The sequence below is a fragment of the Mauremys mutica genome, chromosome 4 (genome assembly GCF_020497125.1).
Source record: "Mauremys mutica isolate MM-2020 ecotype Southern chromosome 4, ASM2049712v1, whole genome shotgun sequence".
Lineage (NCBI taxonomy): Eukaryota > Metazoa > Chordata > Testudines > Geoemydidae > Mauremys > Mauremys mutica.
The window spans coordinates 28532889-28551158 of record NC_059075.1 but is presented as its reverse complement, the minus strand read 5'-3'; the positions used below and the strand labels follow the sequence as shown (position 1 = coordinate 28551158).

General features: G+C 43.1%; 1 protein-coding gene across 2 annotated transcripts; it reads right to left on the bottom strand.

The window, feature by feature from the left end:
* Nucleotides 1–6422: 6422 nt before the first annotated feature.
* LOC123369396 (alpha-1-antitrypsin-like) lies at nucleotides 6423–17709 on the bottom strand. Of its 2 annotated transcripts, XM_045014961.1 has the most exons (5): nucleotides 17649–17709; nucleotides 14988–15668; nucleotides 10957–11227; nucleotides 8497–8644; nucleotides 6423–6757 (listed from the first exon to the last, which is right to left on the bottom strand). In XM_045014961.1, the coding sequence occupies exons 2-5, from the start codon at nucleotides 15649–15651 to the stop codon at nucleotides 6566–6568; spliced, it is 1275 nt and encodes a 424-aa protein (XP_044870896.1). In that variant the 5' UTR covers nucleotides 15652–15668; nucleotides 17649–17709; the 3' UTR covers nucleotides 6423–6565. The 2 variants fall into 2 exon arrangements, with proteins under 2 accessions (XP_044870896.1, XP_044870897.1); XM_045014962.1 differs by lacking the exon at nucleotides 17649–17709 and having other exon boundaries at nucleotides 14988–15681.
* Between the last annotated feature and the right edge of the window lie 561 nt (nucleotides 17710–18270).

The window sequence follows — 18270 nt, the reverse complement described above, 5'->3', positions numbered from 1 at the left end:
CCAACTCCAGGACACAGCCCCAAAAATCAGAGCTGCCAGACCTCAACACTCTGCCAATGACACTGGGCAGAAACTGGAGTCCCCCTAATGGACCTGATCCTGACTGGTCATCAAGAAAAGTTCATCTGTTTTATTGCGAGTGGTGAGCACTGTATGTGTAGTGTGTGCAGTCTGTTTTTGGTAATTGTTAATAAACAAAGGTTATGTAGTATATTACTGTGTAAGACTCTTTCACTAGTAAAAGACTCCATAGACCCACAAAAGATTAAGCCCTGAGTCCACAAGGAAAGGGTGTTTGCCTGGAGCCTACGGGGGCGGGTAAAGTCAGGTGCTTTTCACCTGGAGCCCTAGGAACTGGGAAAGGGTGGGTGCCCTTGAGTGTCTGAGTAATAAAGAATTTTGTGCAGGTAACAGACCCTGACAGCAAATAAATAAATAAATGGATATTGAGGTTTTCTTTAAATCTGTATCTTTAAAGAAAGTAACGTAGCCAAGCTCTTCAAGTTGTTTGTGCTGTTTAACTAAAACCCATGTATCTGTTAAAGTTCCAGAGCAGATGGTTGTTTCTTGACAATTTACACTTAATTAATAAATCCAGTATTTTTGTTGCACAACTTAAGTGTCCCCATGGTGGCTGCAGTGTAGGGAGGTTGCTGTTGCTGGGGAAAACTGCAGGGAGAAAGGCTGCGGTCAGTCTCTGAGTGGAAGGAATTGAAGTGGAACCCAGAGAGGGAGGAAGCCATATATCTAGGAAGAAACCCAGGGAAACAGCAGCAGAGAGGTAGGACTGTACAAGGGCTTATTACAGGGTCTCTGGGCTGGAACTTGGTGTAAAGGGCAGGCCTGGATTCCCTGCGAGTGGCACAGAGCATTGGAGAGGTCAGCCAGACAGCTGCTCTGGAAAGACTGTGAATTCTCTGGAAGGGGAGGAGTTTAGTGACGTGGCCAGAGGGCCAAGCCATGAAGAGGAGACTGCGGATCCTGGAGAGAGCAGGGCTGCAGAGCAAGACAAGGCAGGAGAAGACACTACTGAAGGGGGATTACAAGATGGACGATTTAATCCAGGATGGCCAGCAGGAGGCGCCACCAGTGGTGAGTGAACCCTATGACAGATCTTAATATATTTTCTCTCAGAATACATTATGATACAATTATTGCTACCGTTATGTTTATTCAGACTCTGAAATAACATGACTTTTTCATGCAGGCAGCGCAGATGGGGATGTACATTCCACATTTGGTGACTTCTGAATGCTTAACTACCTGTATATCTCTCAGTCATATCATTGTCAGATATGGGAGTTTGATCATTGCCTTAATTTTGTTTTTGGCATTTAAAACAAGCTTCCAAAATCAGTATACAGAAAAGGCTGTCACCTATAGTGCTACAAGGTAACTTGTACATGACTGAAACAATCCCATACAATAAAGTGAGCATAGCACAGATAATATGAATTCAAAGTCTCCAACGACAACTTACTATAGCACTTACTATACATTCATGCGAGTCCTGCTGTGTCCATCTCATCAGCACTGCTGCTTGCCCTTAATGCTGAACAGTATCAAGTTCAATGTCCACTATTAAACATTAAACAAATTAAATAAGAATCACTTGCAAGACTGCAATGCAAACACTGATGAAGCTATTTGTTGTGAAAATCTAAGGTCACAACATCTATACCTGCTGCCCACCCGGGCAGTGCCCACTGGAGCCAAGGTAGGGAAATAGTCCTGGGGGGTCCTTGTGGAGGGTTGTTTGCTGTTCCTGTGTCCACACAATTCTGGCAAAACAAGAGCTTTGTCTTTTCCCCAGTAGGGAAGCTCGGCAAATTGGTTGAAACGATAACTAAAAATAGCAATAATAAACCTTCTGGAAGATCAAGATATGATATGATAAGATATAAGTGGCTTGGTTTCTGCAAAGGAAATCTTGTCTCGTCTCTTAAGACTTCTTTGAACATGTCAATAAAATAGTGGAATAAAAGAGGCTGATAAAATGTGTTTAGATTCCCAAAGGCCTTCAACAAGGTCCTGCATGTGAGGCTTTGAAAGAAGCTAAGTAGTCCTGGGGTGAGAGGCAAAACATTGTCATTGATCAAAAACTGTCTAGGTGACAGAAATCAAAGAGTGGGATGAAATGGTCAATTTCAATCACTGCTAAAGATTAACAGTGGGTGCCTCAAAGTTCTGCCCTAGATCCCAGAGCCCCGGGGCCACAGTGCTGATAAGGCCCTACTGGGTCCCAGCCGCCAAAAGGGAGGAAATCAAAGCCGAAGTGAAGAGACTGTTAGAATTAGGGGTCATCGAGGGATCACAGAGCCAGTGGTCCAGCCCGATCATGCTGGTGCCCAAACCCGATCGCAACACAATGTTCTCCAATGACTTTCACCGACTGAACAAGGTATCCTAGTTTGATGCATACCCTATACCCTGCATAGATGGGTTAGTTGACCTACTGGGCAGTGCCTGGTTCCTGACCACCCTGGATTTGACAAAGGAGTATTGGCAGATCCCTCTAGCCAAAGAATCAAAAGAAAAGACTGCTTTCTCCACACCATTTCTGTACACTGTTCTCCCCTTTGGGCTGCATTGGTCCCCAGCCACCTTCCAGCGCCTCATGGACAAGCTGTTGTGCCCCCAAGCCAGTTACGCCACCACATACCTGGACAATGTGATCATCCATACCCCAGGCTGGGAGATTCACCTGGGAAAGGTGGAAGAGGTGCTGAACACCCTAAGGCAGGCCGGCCTCACAGCCAATCTGGCCAAGTGTGCCATAGGGCTAGCAGAAGCCAACTACCTTGGATACATCGTAGGAAGAGGCGTAGTAAAGCCCCAAGTAAATAAGCTGGAGGCTATCCAAAATTGGCCTTGGCCAAACCGGAAAAAACAAGTCTGAGTGTTCCTAGGTGTAGCGGGGTACTGCCGGTGATTTATCCCCCACTTCGCCACCAGGGCAAGTCCCCTGACAGACCTGGTAAAGGCCTGGGGACCTGACATGGTGAGATGGACTGACACCGTGGAGGGGGCATTCACAGACCTGCGGACAGCCCTCTGCAGTAACCCTGTGCTCATAGCCCCAGACTTTAATTAAGAATTCATTTTAGAGATGGATGCATCAAAAGTGGTGTTGGGGGCTGTCCTGTCACAGATGGTTGGAGAGGACAAACATCCAATCCTTTATCTTAGCAGAAAACTCCTTCCGAGAGAACAGAAATATGCAGTAGTAGAGAAGGAGTGCTTCACCATCAAGTGGGCCGTGGAAACTCTATGATATTACCTGCTAGGCTGGCGATTTGTCCTCGTGACCAACCATGCCCCCCTCCAATGGATGCAATGGAACAAAGAGAAGAATGCAATGGTCACCAGGTGGTTCTTGTCTCTCCAACTGTTCCACTTCAGCATTCCACACAGGGCTGGAAGCTGCCACAGCAATGCAAATGGCTTGTCACGGGTACATTGTCTGATGACCCAAGTTGCCCAACCTCATGGTGTTGAGCGGGGGGAGGGATATGTGATGGGGTCAGGCCAGACGGCTACAGGAGAGTGCTGAAGGCAGATATATTAGCCCCAGGATAAGCAGGTCCCTTTCCCCTTGGTAGCTGAACAGGGGTTACTCTAGGTTAATTAGGACACCTGGGGCCAATCAAGGGTCTTCCAGATCCTGTTAAAAGCCTCCCCTCCAGCCAGAGAAGCCCAAGCAATAGGAGCTTAGGGAGGAAGATGAGCTACTGGAGATCTGGGCAGTGCAGATACTGACAAGCATTTGGAGAGAAGCTACACAGGTACAGAGGCAAAGGGTGGGAGAATCCCTGTCCAACAGTACGGACGGCCCTTCCAGGCCCCAGAGGTGTGAGGGAAAAGACCCTGCCAGAGCGGAGGGACAACCAGGTGTCTAGTCTATTGCCACCAGGCCCAGAGGGGCTACCAGAGACTGAGAGGCTTCCCTGCCACTTCCCCTTCCACCCAGGGGTGTGGGGAAAATCCTGAGGGAAAAGAGGCGTAGCCCAGCCTGCCTCTAAAAGGAAGCGTGGGACCCACCGAGGTGGAGAGGAAGCTCTGTCACACTTAGTTTTAGTCTGAAGTTGCCTAACTTCAGTTTCAAGTCATTAGAACTAATTGTACCTTGTGCACTAGATTAAATAGCCCTCTACTATCAGAGATCATCTTTCCATGTAAGTACTTATGATCAAGTCATCACATAACTTCCTCTTTGCTAAGCTAAATAGATTGAGCTTCTTTAGTCTCTTGTGGTAAGGCGAGCTTTCCAGCCCTCCACTTCTTATTGTTTGAAGAGCTAAACTTTTCTATTTTGTTTTCAGTATTTTTACTTCTTTCTTTTCCCACAATAAGATATTAACCCCCTTCTATAGGAGTGAGCTCTGTGTATATTTTCATAGAGATTTCAAAAGTGTGCTTATTAGGACACAGCAATTGTACAGCCTAAGGGTAAGCTCCTAGTGTCTGTTCTGTAAGTGTGGGCATGCCTGCACTAGTCAAGTATGGCTGGGAAGATAGGTGGGATAATTTGCACTGCACACCAGTGTGGAAATTACTATTATTTTTAAACTGCAAAATCTTGCAATCAAGAGGATGGGATATAGCCACTGTATTCCAACTGCCGCTGCACCAAAATATGCAAGAGTCTGTCTGGGACATGTAGTAAAGTACTTATGCTTTTTTTTTTAAGTTACGGTTAAACTTGGGTCAATGTTACTTTACATAAAGTGCCTAATGGACAACAGAAATCTTGCCAGCATGTTTTAGCAATGCAAGAAAAGGTCTTTATTCTGGTGCCAGAGTTCTGATATGCTAAAACTGTGTGCTCCATATATCACAGGGGTTCTCAAACTGGGGTACAGGACCCCTCAGGGGGTCATGAGGTTATTACCTGGGGGGGTCGCGAGCTGTCAGCCTTCACCCCAACCCCGCTTTACCTCCAGCATTTGTAATAGTGTTAAATATATAAACAAGTGTTTTTAATTTATAAGGGGGGTTGCATTCAGAGGCTTGCTATGTGAAAGGGGTCACCAGTACAAAAGTTTGAGAATCACTGATATATCATATATAGTCACAGATCTATGTTGAGCTGTATATGAACACATATAATGATTAGCTGTGTCTTTGCCAAGCATTTGTGACCTCCATAGACATATTGTAACTGATAAAGTGCAACTGAGTCTGAACAATAGTTTACTTTTCAGGAATGGAAAGCCAGTGGAAATATAATTTACTGAGGCTACTTCCATCCTCCAGAGCTATACACTGTTTCACTATGTCAGCATAGAGCTGTCAAAGCCAGGGAGCTGTACTGAGTAACAGAGAAGGTGTAGGGAACCAGTGAGAGAGGTGGAGTTGGGCAGCAGAGAAGTGGGTGTGTGGATGGAATAGAGGGTAGCCAGTTTGGGGCTCCTGTCTCAGCTCAGAGCAGGTGATAGTATTGTGGCGCACTAAATATGAGTGCCTCCATGGGGCACTTCTAAGAAGGGAAGGAAGAAGTCATTGAGAGTAAGAAAGCCAGAGGGGAGGATATCTGGGGGATGAACAGCTATGTGGGGAGCAAGTGCCATGGCCATCTATGTCCCAAACATTCATGGCCCCGTTACTGCTATTCCCCAGAAATGTACCTCCAGCTTCTCGTAACCCTATTGGCTCCAGCCCATATGCTGAGCTTCTGGCCATCAGCCTGCAAGTCCCAGTCTGAAGAACAAGCTATGATTCATCAGCCTCAAAAGATTTAAAGGTTGAGGCAGCTGCTAGAGGAGCTGAGTTGGCGGCTGGACTTCTGCCACTGCTTCAAGCTACCAGTCTCCCCCTTCTTTTGCCCTCTCCAAATACAACAGGGATCGTGGATGGACATTGGAGGCTGAAGTTTCATATCATAAAACATGTTTTCCAGACCTCAAATCATTCTTGAATCTCTTTTTCTGAGCCCTCCCGTTTTTCAGTATCTTTTCTAAAGTGTGGACACCAAAACAGGACACAGTTCCAGAAGTGATCTCACCGATGACATATTCAGAGATCATATCACCTCCCCGCTCCTGCTCCCCTCCTAACACACCCAGAGATCACATTAGCCATTTTAGTCACAATGGGAGCTCTTGGTTATCCATGACCCACAAAGTCCTTTTCAGAATCATTGCTTGCCAGAGTACACCTGGTCAGAATGAATTACGTTCTTAGCTCTCCTGCTTAGAGTCAAACCACAGGTGGACTATGGAATTAATTTGTGTAAAGTAGTAAAATATGATTCCCTCAATTGGACGTTTACCTTGTTTTTCCAGGTTGCAGGTGGGCTTAGCACTTTAAAAAAATACTTAATTCTAAACCAATGAAGACTTTGGGGTTGGCAACAGTGTAACTTTTTGCACAGATCACTTCCTAGTGGATGACGAAATACCAGGCTGTTTGTAGGCAAGGAGTTATCGCACTGCTGCTTTATTTGTTTGGGAATATATTTTAATCACAATTTTTATAAAGTTACGAGTACCAGCTGGTGTACATGAGCACATCAGAATTTACCAGCACTGAGTACAAGGGGTATGACATGTACAGAAGTAATGGATTATTTTTCATTAGGGTTTACAACTTTCCCTAGGAAGAGCAAGCTGTCGGTGCTTCGATCCAAAATCATTATCAGAAAGGGCTTGTTTAATTGAATGACTGGAGGAAGAGATGTAGGAACCATTTCTACGACAGTGACTGCTGCTGCTTCAGTGCCGTTCTCATGAACATGCAGCACAGCCTTGTGAACAGCCTGCAAGGAAATGAAGTAAACGTTACAGTCTAAATACAGAACAGTGGGCAGTGGCTGAAAGTGAACATGCTCACTTTTAAACCAGAGCTCTTTGGAAAATCAGCTGGTAAGACATGGGCCCAATAAGAGCAGGACCGATGGAGCACAATGGAAGAAATACAAACAGCATTCCCAATGAGTTCATTAGGAGCTTTGTCTGTGTAAGTAAGTATTGCAGGGTTAGGCGCATTAATATTAAAAGACTGAGCTGGAAGAATCAAATCACCACAAAGGGACTCTCCTATTCACTACTCCTCACCACAGAAGAATAGTCTCAGAATCTGAAATAAATGTCTAGTGAAGAATTAGTTTACAACAGAAAACTGGATCAGCTTCAAGAGGAATGATGACATCAGAGGGAAAGGAACCAGCTAGCTGAGCTCCAGGTATCAATTCACATTTCTAAGTCCAAATATTGACTGATTTCTTTGTAAAAAGTTCTGTATTTGGAACTCTCTGTATTGTGTCTAATGTGACCTAAAGTATATTCTTTGCCAATGTTAGTTTAAATGGAAGATTATTATGGGTTATTCTATTTTAGTTGTCAGCAATGGTTTAACTCTTTTTCTGTGTGCACTTACGTGTCTTTGTAGTGTCTGGAAATATTAAAAATTTACCATGGTGTTAGATGTAACGAGCGAACATTATCTGTGATGAGCAAGTTATTGCTTCTTTCTAGGAAAGACAGCTTTTCTCCAGTGCACTCCTGCCTACATTGATGGCACTGGGAGTCTTGCCAGTGACCTCTATGGGAGCAGGATTAAGTCATTTAGAGTTATAAAATATACACATTTTAAAACAATGAGCCAAATCCTATGCAACTCTGAACAGTCATAACCAGATGATGGATGATTCCACTTGCACAGAGGAATCTCAGGATGGTCTTCCCAGCCTGTGTCATAAGGTGCAAGTCTAGGGGATAGGAGTCATGGCTAAGGTTCCTCTATGCCCAGTGATCCCTTGACATTGGAAGGGCCCTTGGGGGCCTCTCAATAGACAGTCTTAATTTAAACAACCATCAGGCTACTCTAGTTTATGACTAAGGACGTGATTATGTCACCACTGTCAAGGAACCTCTGAGTTTTGCCATTTATTTCAACTTTTCCAGGACAGTGATAACCTTTCATGGTCCCTTGAATTTTAACATTTATATGGACTCTGCTGCCAAGCATTGGAGTTTATTAGTTCAGTTTGATCTAGTCCTCTTTGAAATGGGGATAGCTAAAAGTGACCTAATGAACTGTTAATGTTACAGTTGCTGATCAAAGTAAATTTAGCCAATTGTCAATGTCCAGCAGCAAAGTCCACACAAACAGTTAGTTAATTCACTTTGATCAACTGCTTTGGGTTAACGGTTTGTTAGTTTGCTTTGACCTAGTCTCATTTCAAAGAGGATTAGATGAAAGTGAACTAACAAACTGTTATTGTGCATCAGCAGGGTCCACACTGTTGCTGTGACCATAGGGCAAAATTATCTTTTTTTTTCTATGACTGTGCTGTGAAGTATGCATAATTTTACTGTGACAAAATTGTATCCATATTTATGACCTATCGACCAGCCCCATAGTTATGGGTGTTTAAAGATAGCATGATGATGACCGTATGCCAAGCTGTACTGAACATAGCTTAGACTCTGCCCAGGGTGAGGGTGATTAGGTGCAGACAAATCCATTTAGTGCCACCTCTGTTTACAAACTTACTTTTGAAACCTTCAGATTGGGATTCTCAGTGATTCCAGATAGATCGGCATGGTCCTCGAATACATCGATCACACCCAATCTCTTCAATATCTCGTTGACATCATAGGAGCCCAAAATAGAAAATTTTGGAATGTGCAGTTCTATTCTTCTGTTGAAGGCAATACAAGATGATGATAAAATATGGCATTCAGATAACACTGTGGAGTACCTGCTAGATAGTGATGCCTGAAATAGTTCTTGGGAATACCAAGAAGTCCACTTGGATTTTTTGCATTCTTTTGGGAGCAAATCCAGTCCCCAGCTCTCTGGCTGTAGAGAAACCCTTGTCAACACAACTGGCACCGTTTTTCTGTGAAGTGTGAGGCTGAATTGGGAGGGCCATGTAGGGATGTGATGCCTCTATATAGTAAGTAACCCCGTTCAGTGCAAATTCCCTTTATAGCAGTACACAGAGGATTGTGTTCCTCCTGAGGTGCAGCATCTGGGATGGAGGGATTTGCCACAGCATGGATTCTCCTACTTCTCACCCTTGGGGCAGGGGCACCCAAGAGTTTACTGAGCTTGCATCTGAAAGCAGCTCTGCAGCTATTCTACAACCCAATGGGGGAAAGGAGGAATGTTCTAAACACCTGTCCCCTTCCTATCTGCTCAGCCTCTAGACCTGTTACACAGACTGATACTAGTCTCTGGTTTTCCATCTTTGGAATAGTACATGAGGATCATGTATCTCTTGAAGAGATGAGCCTTCTCATAATCCCTTTGTTCATTCTTCTGGACAGTGAGGAACACATGAGAAACTTCTCCATCCTTTCCAAAACATCCTTTTGGTTCCATAAGGCTGCGTCAATATCTTTATTCAACAGACTATTACCGTTCATGGCAATGAATCAAAGAAGTTGGAGATGGAAAACACCCATTTTGGCCATCTTGTCTATTCCCCCTGCCCTGCTTCTGACAATGCAGGTTTCTGCCTAACAATATGCATTTGAGTTCTTTATCCTGTCCAGTTCTAATTTTTTTTTTAATTCTGTCATGTCCTTAGGGAGACCTGTCCACATTAAGTAATGTTTTATGATATTTGGATTACATTTTCCTTTTGCTTGATTTCACTCCTAACTATTTTCCTTTGCTTACCACTCCTAATTATGGCCTACTTGCTGCTGCAGGCACTGAATCAATGGCAGGAATCCCATTGATTTTAATAATGCAGGACCAGATCCTGTATCACTAAGCAATTCCTGTCTCTGCTTGATGTTTACACCCTCCAAATAATTGCATGCCAGGTTTACTAAATGCTATTTCTCTGCTTGCCTAGAGCAATGAAATTTGGGGTGTGCAAGTAAAATGTCACCATCAGCATCATGATAAATGGTGAACAAGTAGAATTTGTATCTGGTCCAATAAATTCCCATGGGTATTTACAATGGAATCATCCAGAAGTTCTATCAGCCTTAGTCATCAGTTGGCTACATTGTGCACATTTATACATTTCTTCTTAAAATTCATCTCTCCAATCCCTGTTTATTTTTTCTGACTTCTCTGATTTCCCAAGACTCATTGACATATTTCTGGTATTAAGGTGCCGAGGACTGAATTATGTTTCGCGTACGTGCAATCTCAGCAATGCTCTGTAGCACCTGGAATCTCTGCATATGCAGCCCAATATTACATCGATTTACTGTTGCTGTCACCTCACATTGCAAATTCATTCCTCATTTCTTTCTGCTCTCACCTACATTGTTTTCAGCAATACTGATTTCCAGCTACCTCCCTCACTTTGAACGTCTGTATCTTGGATTATTTTTTCCTGCTGCATTAACTTACATTTTTCCAGATCAAGTTTTTGTGTGGAATAGTCTGCTGAACTCTAGGCAGATGTTATATCAACATTCCCTGGGCCTGATTCAGCTCTCACTTACATCAGTGAGAATCAGGAATAACTCACTGAAGTCAGTGGAGTGACACCAGTGTAAAATTGGTGTGAGATCAGAATTAGGCCTACCCTGGTTTTTATCTTGTCATTTGATACAAAAGCATGAGTCCCATCCAAGGTGTCAAAGTGTTTTACAAACATCAGTGAGTTAAGTCTTACAATGGCAGGTAAATGTCATCATCCACCTTTTTAAGGATGGCGTAATTGTGGCAGTGTAAAGGTAAGGGCTCAAGAATAAGTAGAAAATCTCTGGCAGAAATGGGAATAGCCCCTAGATCTCCTGACTCTCAGTCCTGTCCCTTAACCATAAGACCATCCTGATTCCTACTGCAGTTCCTACTTGTCAAAAGTAAAAAGCATCACAGCTTTATTTTTGTTTAGTTCTTTATGGCCATTGGATCACTGAAACCTCCAATGAGTCAATATAGTGGTACCCAAGGAACTGTGGCACCTAGTTTAATTTTGTCTACAATTTGGATTCTATTCTATATTTACAGTAAAACATCAAAGCAGAAAGTAAGAGTTACCTGTGTTTAAGTGATTTTACCCATTTAGCTACAGTTTCTTTCAACAGAGCATCCTCCACTTGCTTCATTTTTCCTTCATCAGGCAGGATAAATAATGCTGTAGCATTTCCACGGTAAGGTATTTCCACCAGCTGACAAGACAACTCCTTATCATAGTGAGTGTTATAATTTCCATCTCGGGTCATCATATTTACTTTAACTGATGTTTTCCCATCCACAAAAAAGTCTGCTTCATGGGTGAGCGAATCACTGAAAGGATTTTCCCAGTAGGCTGTGAAAGAATGCAATTGACTATAGTGTGAAAGAGGATTTATGAGTATAAACCACACTAAATCAAGTATAATAAACCTATATTTATAGATTCAAGGGAGCTCAAAGCCAATTTTCCTAAGGGGATTTTTTGTTTCCCATCATGTTAGTAAGACTCTTTCAATAGTATAATGGGTATCTCCAAGGCCACCGAGAGTGGGTTTGGGTCCCCGGTGAAAAAAAAATGTCGGGCCCCCCAGCAAGGGCGGACCAGCTAAACAGGGCCGACAAAGCTGGGGAAGCCGGACCCTGGGCCCTCTTCCGGAACGCCAGGCCCCGGTAATTTGTACCGGCTTCCCCCACTCTCCCCCGGTCGGCCCTGGGAATCTCTAATGTATTGAGACTTCGTATGAGCTGTTAAAAGTCCTGATGAAAACCATGAACTCAAATTAAGTTATCCCATTTTTTTTCTTTTAAGCTGTATTTTTGAGGCAGTTCCACATGAGGCTGCTTTCTGACAATTTACAGGGAATTAATTAATTAAGTTTTTTTCCATGAGTTTTAAACTTTTAGAGCTAGATTCACAAGGGGAATTTAGGTGCTGCAATGCATCCTTATTTAGGTTCTTGAAGAGAAAAAGAGAAAATATTTTTCTTTTGGTCGCACAAGTGTCTCCATAAATAGAGCAGCTGTTAACATGATTTCTCTCTAGTGGTTTCTAGAACAAGTAGTTTTGCACTAAATCTCACAAATTAAATAGAAATTTTTTTGCATTTATATAGCTCAAAGGCTCTGAAAGAGCTATAAAAATATTAAGGAGCTAAGCTTCAGAATACCCCTGCGAAGGAGGCATTACTATCGCCACAGTACAGATGGAGAAACCAAGGTACAGTGAGCTTATGTGACATGCCCAAGGTTGCACAGCGAGTCTGTGACAGAGGTGGAATCAGAACGCATGTTTTAGCCATAGCACCATTCTTTCTCTCTGCTATATGTTATCGGGGGAGGGATAGCTCAACAGTGTGTGCATTAGCTTGATAAACCCAGGGTTGTGAGTTCACTTCTTGAGGGGGCCATTTAGGGATCTGGGGCAAAAATCTGTCTGGGGATTAGTCCTGGTTTGAGCAGGGGGTTGGACTAGGTGACCTGCTGAGGTCCCTTCCAACACTAATATTCTATGGTCAGGGCAGTACCTAAGATACCCAGTCAAGTCTAGTCTTGCATAGATGATAATGGTTGCATTGTTTTCTAATTTACTTTTAAATCATTATCATGACTCAATCATTGCTACATTGAGAACAGAATCACCCCACCCTTGATAGGATTAACTAAAATACCAGTTTTTTTACACAACTTTAACAAGATTTAGGAGGTAGTTACTGTTCAGCTGAATACCATTCCTTTTCAACAGGTTGATTTCCAGGCCTTAAAATCACCTTTTCATGTGCTCTGTATACCATTTGCTCAACGTATCTGACAAATCGCTGTGTAAAGTTGTTTATCAAATACAAATTCCAGATACTGCAAGATTTTAAAGAAAATGTCCCTACTCTTTGCAAAGAATGGACAGGGGCTGTTTTCTTTCCTTATATAACAGCACAGGAAGTGACCGTAATCCAATAGATGTACAGCCACCATCTCCTACCAGAATGAGACTATATGCATGTGATAACAATTCACAGAGACTTAGCCATTAATTTTGCTGCATATTTCATATTGAATCATGAAATGAAGGGCAGAACAAATTTTTCAAACATGAATACATAAAGCCAGTCACAACTGACCTGGTCTTCGATATCCTGAACACTGTAGTCCCCACTGACTTCAAAGAGTATCAGAGGGGTAGCCGTGTTAGTCTGGATCTGTAAAAGCAGCAAAGAATCCTGTGGCACCTTATAGACTAACAGACGTTTTGCAGCGTGAGCTTTCGTGGGTGAATACCCACTTCGTCGGATGCAAGTAGTGGAAATTTCCAGGGGCAGGTACATATATATCTATGCAAGCAAGAAGCAAGCTAGAGATAACAAGGTTAGTTCAATCAGGGAGGATGAGGCCCTGTTCTAGCAGTAGAGGTGTGAAAACCAAGGGAGGAGAAACTGGTTCTGTAGTTGGCAAGCTATTCACAGTCTTTGTTTAATCCTGAACTGATGGTGTCAAATTTGCAGATGAACTGAAGCTCAGCAGTTTCTCTTTGAAGTCTGGTCCTGAAGCTTTTTTGCTGTAGGATGGCCACCTTAAGATCTGCTATTGTGTGGCCAGGGAGGTTGAAGTGTTCTCCTACAGGTTTTTGTATATTGCCATTCCTAATATCTGATTTGTGTCCATTTATCCTTTTCCTTAGAGACTGTCCAGTTTGGCCGATGTACATAGCAGAGGGGCATTGCTGGCATATGATGGCGTATATTACATTGGAGGACGTGCAGGTGAATGAACCAGTGATGGTGTGGCTGATCTGGTTAGGTCCTGTGATGGTGTCGCTGGTGTAGATATGTGGGCAGAGTTGGCAACGAGGTTTGTTGCATGGATTGGTTCCTGAGCTAGAGTTACTATGGTGCGGTGTGCAGTTACTGGTGAGACTATGCTTCAGGTTGGCAGGTTGTCTGTGGGCGAGGACTGGTCTGCCACCCAAGGCCTGTGAAAGTGTGGGATCATTGTCCAGGATGGGTTGTAGATCCCTGATGATGCGTTGGAGGGGTTTTAGCTGGGGACTGTATGTGATGGCCAGTGGAGTCCTGTTGGTTTCTTTCTTGGGTTTGTCTTGCAGTAGGCGGCTTCTGGGTACACGTCTGGCTCTGTTGATCTGTTTCCTTATTTCCTCGTGTGGGTACCGTAGTTTTGAGAATGCTTGGTGGAGATTTTGTAGGTGTTGGTCTCTGTCTGAGGGGTTAGAGCAGATGCGGTTGACACCATCACAGGACCTAACCAGATCAGCCACATCATCACTGGTTCATTCAACTGCATGTCCACCAATGTAATATATGCCATCATATGCCAGCAATGCCCCTCTGCTATGTACATCGGCCAAACTGGACAGTCTCTAAGGAAAAGGATAAATGGACACAAATCAGATATTAGGAATGGCAATATACAAAAACCTGTAGGAGAACACTTCAACCTCCCTGGCCACACAATAGCAGATCTTAAGGTGGCCATCCTACAGCAAAAAAACTTCAGGACCAGACTTCAAAGAGAAACTGCTGAGCTTCAGTTCATCTGCAAATCTGACACCATCAGCTCAGGATTAAACAAAGACTATGCCAACTACAGAACCAGTTTCTCCTCCCTTGGTTTTCACACCTCTACTGCTAGAACAGGGCCTCATCCTCCCTGATGGAACTAATCTCGTTATCTCTAGCTTGCTTCTTGCTTGCATATATATACCTGCCCCTGGAAATTTCCACTACTTGCATCCGAAGAAGTGGGTATTCACCCACAAAAGCTCATGCTCCAAAACGTCTGTTAGTCTATAAGGTGCCACAGGATTCTTTGCTGACTTCAAAGAGATTCTGATAGGTCTAATAATGTCACCACTTACATTTAGGTGCCTAATTATGATGTAAGGGGCCTAATTTCAGACACCAAGTCTTGACATTTTTTCATATAATCTTCCTGGAAAAGTTTTCCAGACATTATTATTTTCAATGTAGTTGATCTCATAGGCCTAACTACCTGTTAAATAAATTTAAAAATGATTGGGGATTTTTGTGTTTTGTTTTAGATTACAACTCAGACACTGAAAGTTTATATTGGCAATAAGTAGCCATTGGTATTACATGTCTCACCTTTAAAGTAAACATAGTTGACAAGAAACATTAGAGTGAATGGATCAAGACCCTGGACCAAGTTGGCAAATTTCCCATGGGTTTTCTTCTCTATATAATCATTGATCTGTTTCTCAGCCTCTGGAGAATTCTGGAAATTACTATGAAAAGCTTCTGCTTCATACAAGCTTTTGATGTCTTCCAAATACTTTTGCAGCAATATCAGCTTCTCATCAACAAAAAGGGCATTTCCCAGATTCAGCTGGACCTCACTGTCAGGACGGTTTAGCCAGTGAATGAGATCACGAAAACCTTCATGTATCTCCTTCTCCTCAATCTCTGTCAGGTTAAAGGCGAGTCCTTCCAGAATCTGAGTCAGAGTGGTTGATTTAGCACCTAGAGCCACCATGGATAAAGCAGTGGAGATGCTGAAAGGAGAGAAGAAAATATTCTTCTCAACTGCATCTGATGTAACCTGCTTGTAGAATGCAAATGCAAAGTCAGCATTGCTGGGAGCTATTTTGGAACAAGCCGGTGTTTTGCTTTTAGGATTTCCTTCAACACTGGGATGATGTTCCTGGGGCTTTGTATCATCATGGTCATCGTGGTGGTCAGGGTCATGATCACAATGGACAACAGCAAGAAGTCCAGCAAGTAACAAACACAGATAGCGGGTTGGCTTCATTTTCCTTTGGAACAACTCTATGAAGAAAGAATGAAAGTCATTATATCTATGGACACTGTAATGAAAATTGTTCTTCTTTTTCCATGTAAAACTAGACCTAGTGATTATTTTCCAGATATTAGTGTTTCCTGTTGTCCTACCCTGCTATTACTGATGCATTTGGAGATACTCCTTCCCCTTGGTTTCCTTGCAATTCTCAGATATTTCTCCCCATCTCCCTTCAAGACAGTAAGCCTTCGAGAAACTGAAGACTTATGGAAAGGAAAGGGGATTGGACTTATTAGACAATCAGATGTGAGTTAGCTATGTCCATCTTCGGAGTCAGAGAAAGGGAACAAGTGTGGGGTAGACAGGATTTTTTATCTGAATCTGAATAGAGTGGACAGAGAGGGACCATGTTTGGAAGAGTTTATTTCCTCTGAAACAGTTCACCCACCCCTGTCTTTAAGAACCATCATGTTTATTAGTATTAATAGGTTTGTAAAAAGGTGCATATCAAATTATGCTTGTCTTTCTATAACAGCACAGCTATATCAAAACCTTTTCTAATGATTCTGTAACAATCAAAAACCTACTGGGCTCAATTTTCCCCTACTCCTGAGCCCCACTTGTGACATATTAAGCAAACAGTTACAGCTCCTTGGCCCAGATATGGATTAGAGTAGCCCAGCTGCTTCTCTATCTCATACCAGTGTAACATAGGAACATTGGAGATCTGTGACCCCAGCAACTGGATCTGCATAAACAACAGATTTTTTTTTTTTGCTTCACTGGCAATTCAAACCCAAAGTTTTTTTTTTTTTTAATTTTCAGCAAGTCAAAATTGTAAAAATGGCTCCTGGTCAAGATGTTCTGGTTTGATTTTGAGCATTTTAAATATTTGAATAAAAAAATTAAAGTAAATTTTGAAACAAAGCTGTTGTAAACTGAAAAATCTAAATGTTTTGCTTAGAAAACATTGAAACAAAATGTTTTGATTATTTTTTCTCATTCCCTTTTTTTTCTGACTGAAACAGGGAGGCAAAACTGACATGAATTCTCAATGTTTTTCTCAAGCACCTGATCTGCAAACCAAAGCACAGTAACTGTGATCATACGCAGCAGTCTCACACAGATTCTTTGAAATGTTTTTGAAAACAGGCCCACAACTTCCTAGGTTTCTTTCAAGGGGGAAAAAAGGCCCCAGTTCTAAAATTCACAGGCAGTAGTTGCAAAGGCCTCTCCACCTGACTTAGTCTATAGGGCCGGCCACATCTACCATGCAAGCGCACAAACTGGTAACTAGTGCTGGGGAGCTCTGTGGAAATAATGGTGGAGGAATCCTCCCCACAGGGGGCAGAGTCACTCCCTGGCCACTCTCACAGTTCAGAGGTTGAAGCAGTTACCCCTTCCCACCCCTGAACCTCAGTACCCTGATCAGTTATCCAAGATGAACTCCAAGCTGTACAAGGAGAGTAACTCACAGCTGTGCCCCTTCTTGGAGTTCAGAACGTGCTTTATCTGTGCAGCAAGTTCCTTCCCAAACCTCCCTCCCCAGTCTGGGGTGGCTTGCATGACAGAGAGCCCTAGGAGGGACCAGTTTCAGCCTGACTCTCCAGCCTGTATGATTTTACAGGGCTAGCAGTTTACAAGGAAAAAAATATTCCTTGTATACTGAGCACATTTGATCTGGAGCCAGTGCCCGGCTAAACATGCAGCCCTACAATGTCTTTTTACAGTCACTATTCAGAGTACAGCCACACTTTTGGGACTGCATTGAACTATTCTTCAACATTTGCCATTAAATAGCGTTTGACTTTTAGTCAAAGCACAACCTCACAAGGGTATCAATTTCTACTGTTCCTCTGAGTGACTGCATAAGACAGGCCAAGCTACAGAGCAGATTGTGCTCTATGGCCATTGCAGAATCACCCACAGGAGAATGCAATTATCCTATAAACTAAACTCTTTATAACATGAACTCATTGTCTTTAAGGAAAAATGAACACAGTACTCACAGTATATTCAGAAGGACCCAGCTGTGTCTATTTGATCTGCACTGCTCCTTGCTCCATTATTTATACTGCTGAACAGCATTAAGCACCTTGCCCTCTTGTTAAATATTACATAGATCAAAGTAAAATTATCGATGAGGTCAGACAAAATGCTGATGAAGCTAGTTTCTCTGTACATCTAGGTTCATGGACCCACCATCTATGCACATAGAGCAGACTAAAGCCAAGGGTCATGCAGTCCAGCTAGAGGGTAGTTGTGGTTATCATGTTTCTATGCGCCTGTAAGCCCCCCTGTGCAAACACACGTTGGAGGCAAGTACCCCAAGATGTACTTCCAAAGCACAAAAGCCATAAAGCTCATTACTGTGTTTAAGCCAGCAGGGGTCAGAGTGTACAGCTGTGGTGGGGAAGCCAATGGCAGCACAGGCATCAGCCACTCTTTCAGGGATTCTGGAATCTGGACCAAGGGACTTTTCTGTATGGCTGATGGGAGACCTACATGGCTGAAGCCCCAGTTCTTGTGAATCCCCAGTCTTACACTGGGACCACATACCACTTCCTGCACTTCTCTCACCTAAGTCTGCAGCTGAAAGGAGGATGCAGAGAAGAGACACCACCCTCAACC

Coding starts and splice junctions, on each gene's coding strand:
- LOC123369396 (XM_045014961.1), bottom strand. CDS start 15,651: ATGAAGCCAACCCGCTATCTGTGTTTGTTACTTGCTGGACTTCTTGCT. Junction 11,228..14,987: donor CAACTATGTTTACTTTAAAG/GTGAGACATGTA, acceptor ATTCTTTCACAG/CCTACTGGGAAAATCCTTTC. Junction 8,645..10,956: donor GTAAAATCACTTAAACACAG/GTAACTCTTACT, acceptor TGCCTTCAACAG/AAGAATAGAACTGCACATTC.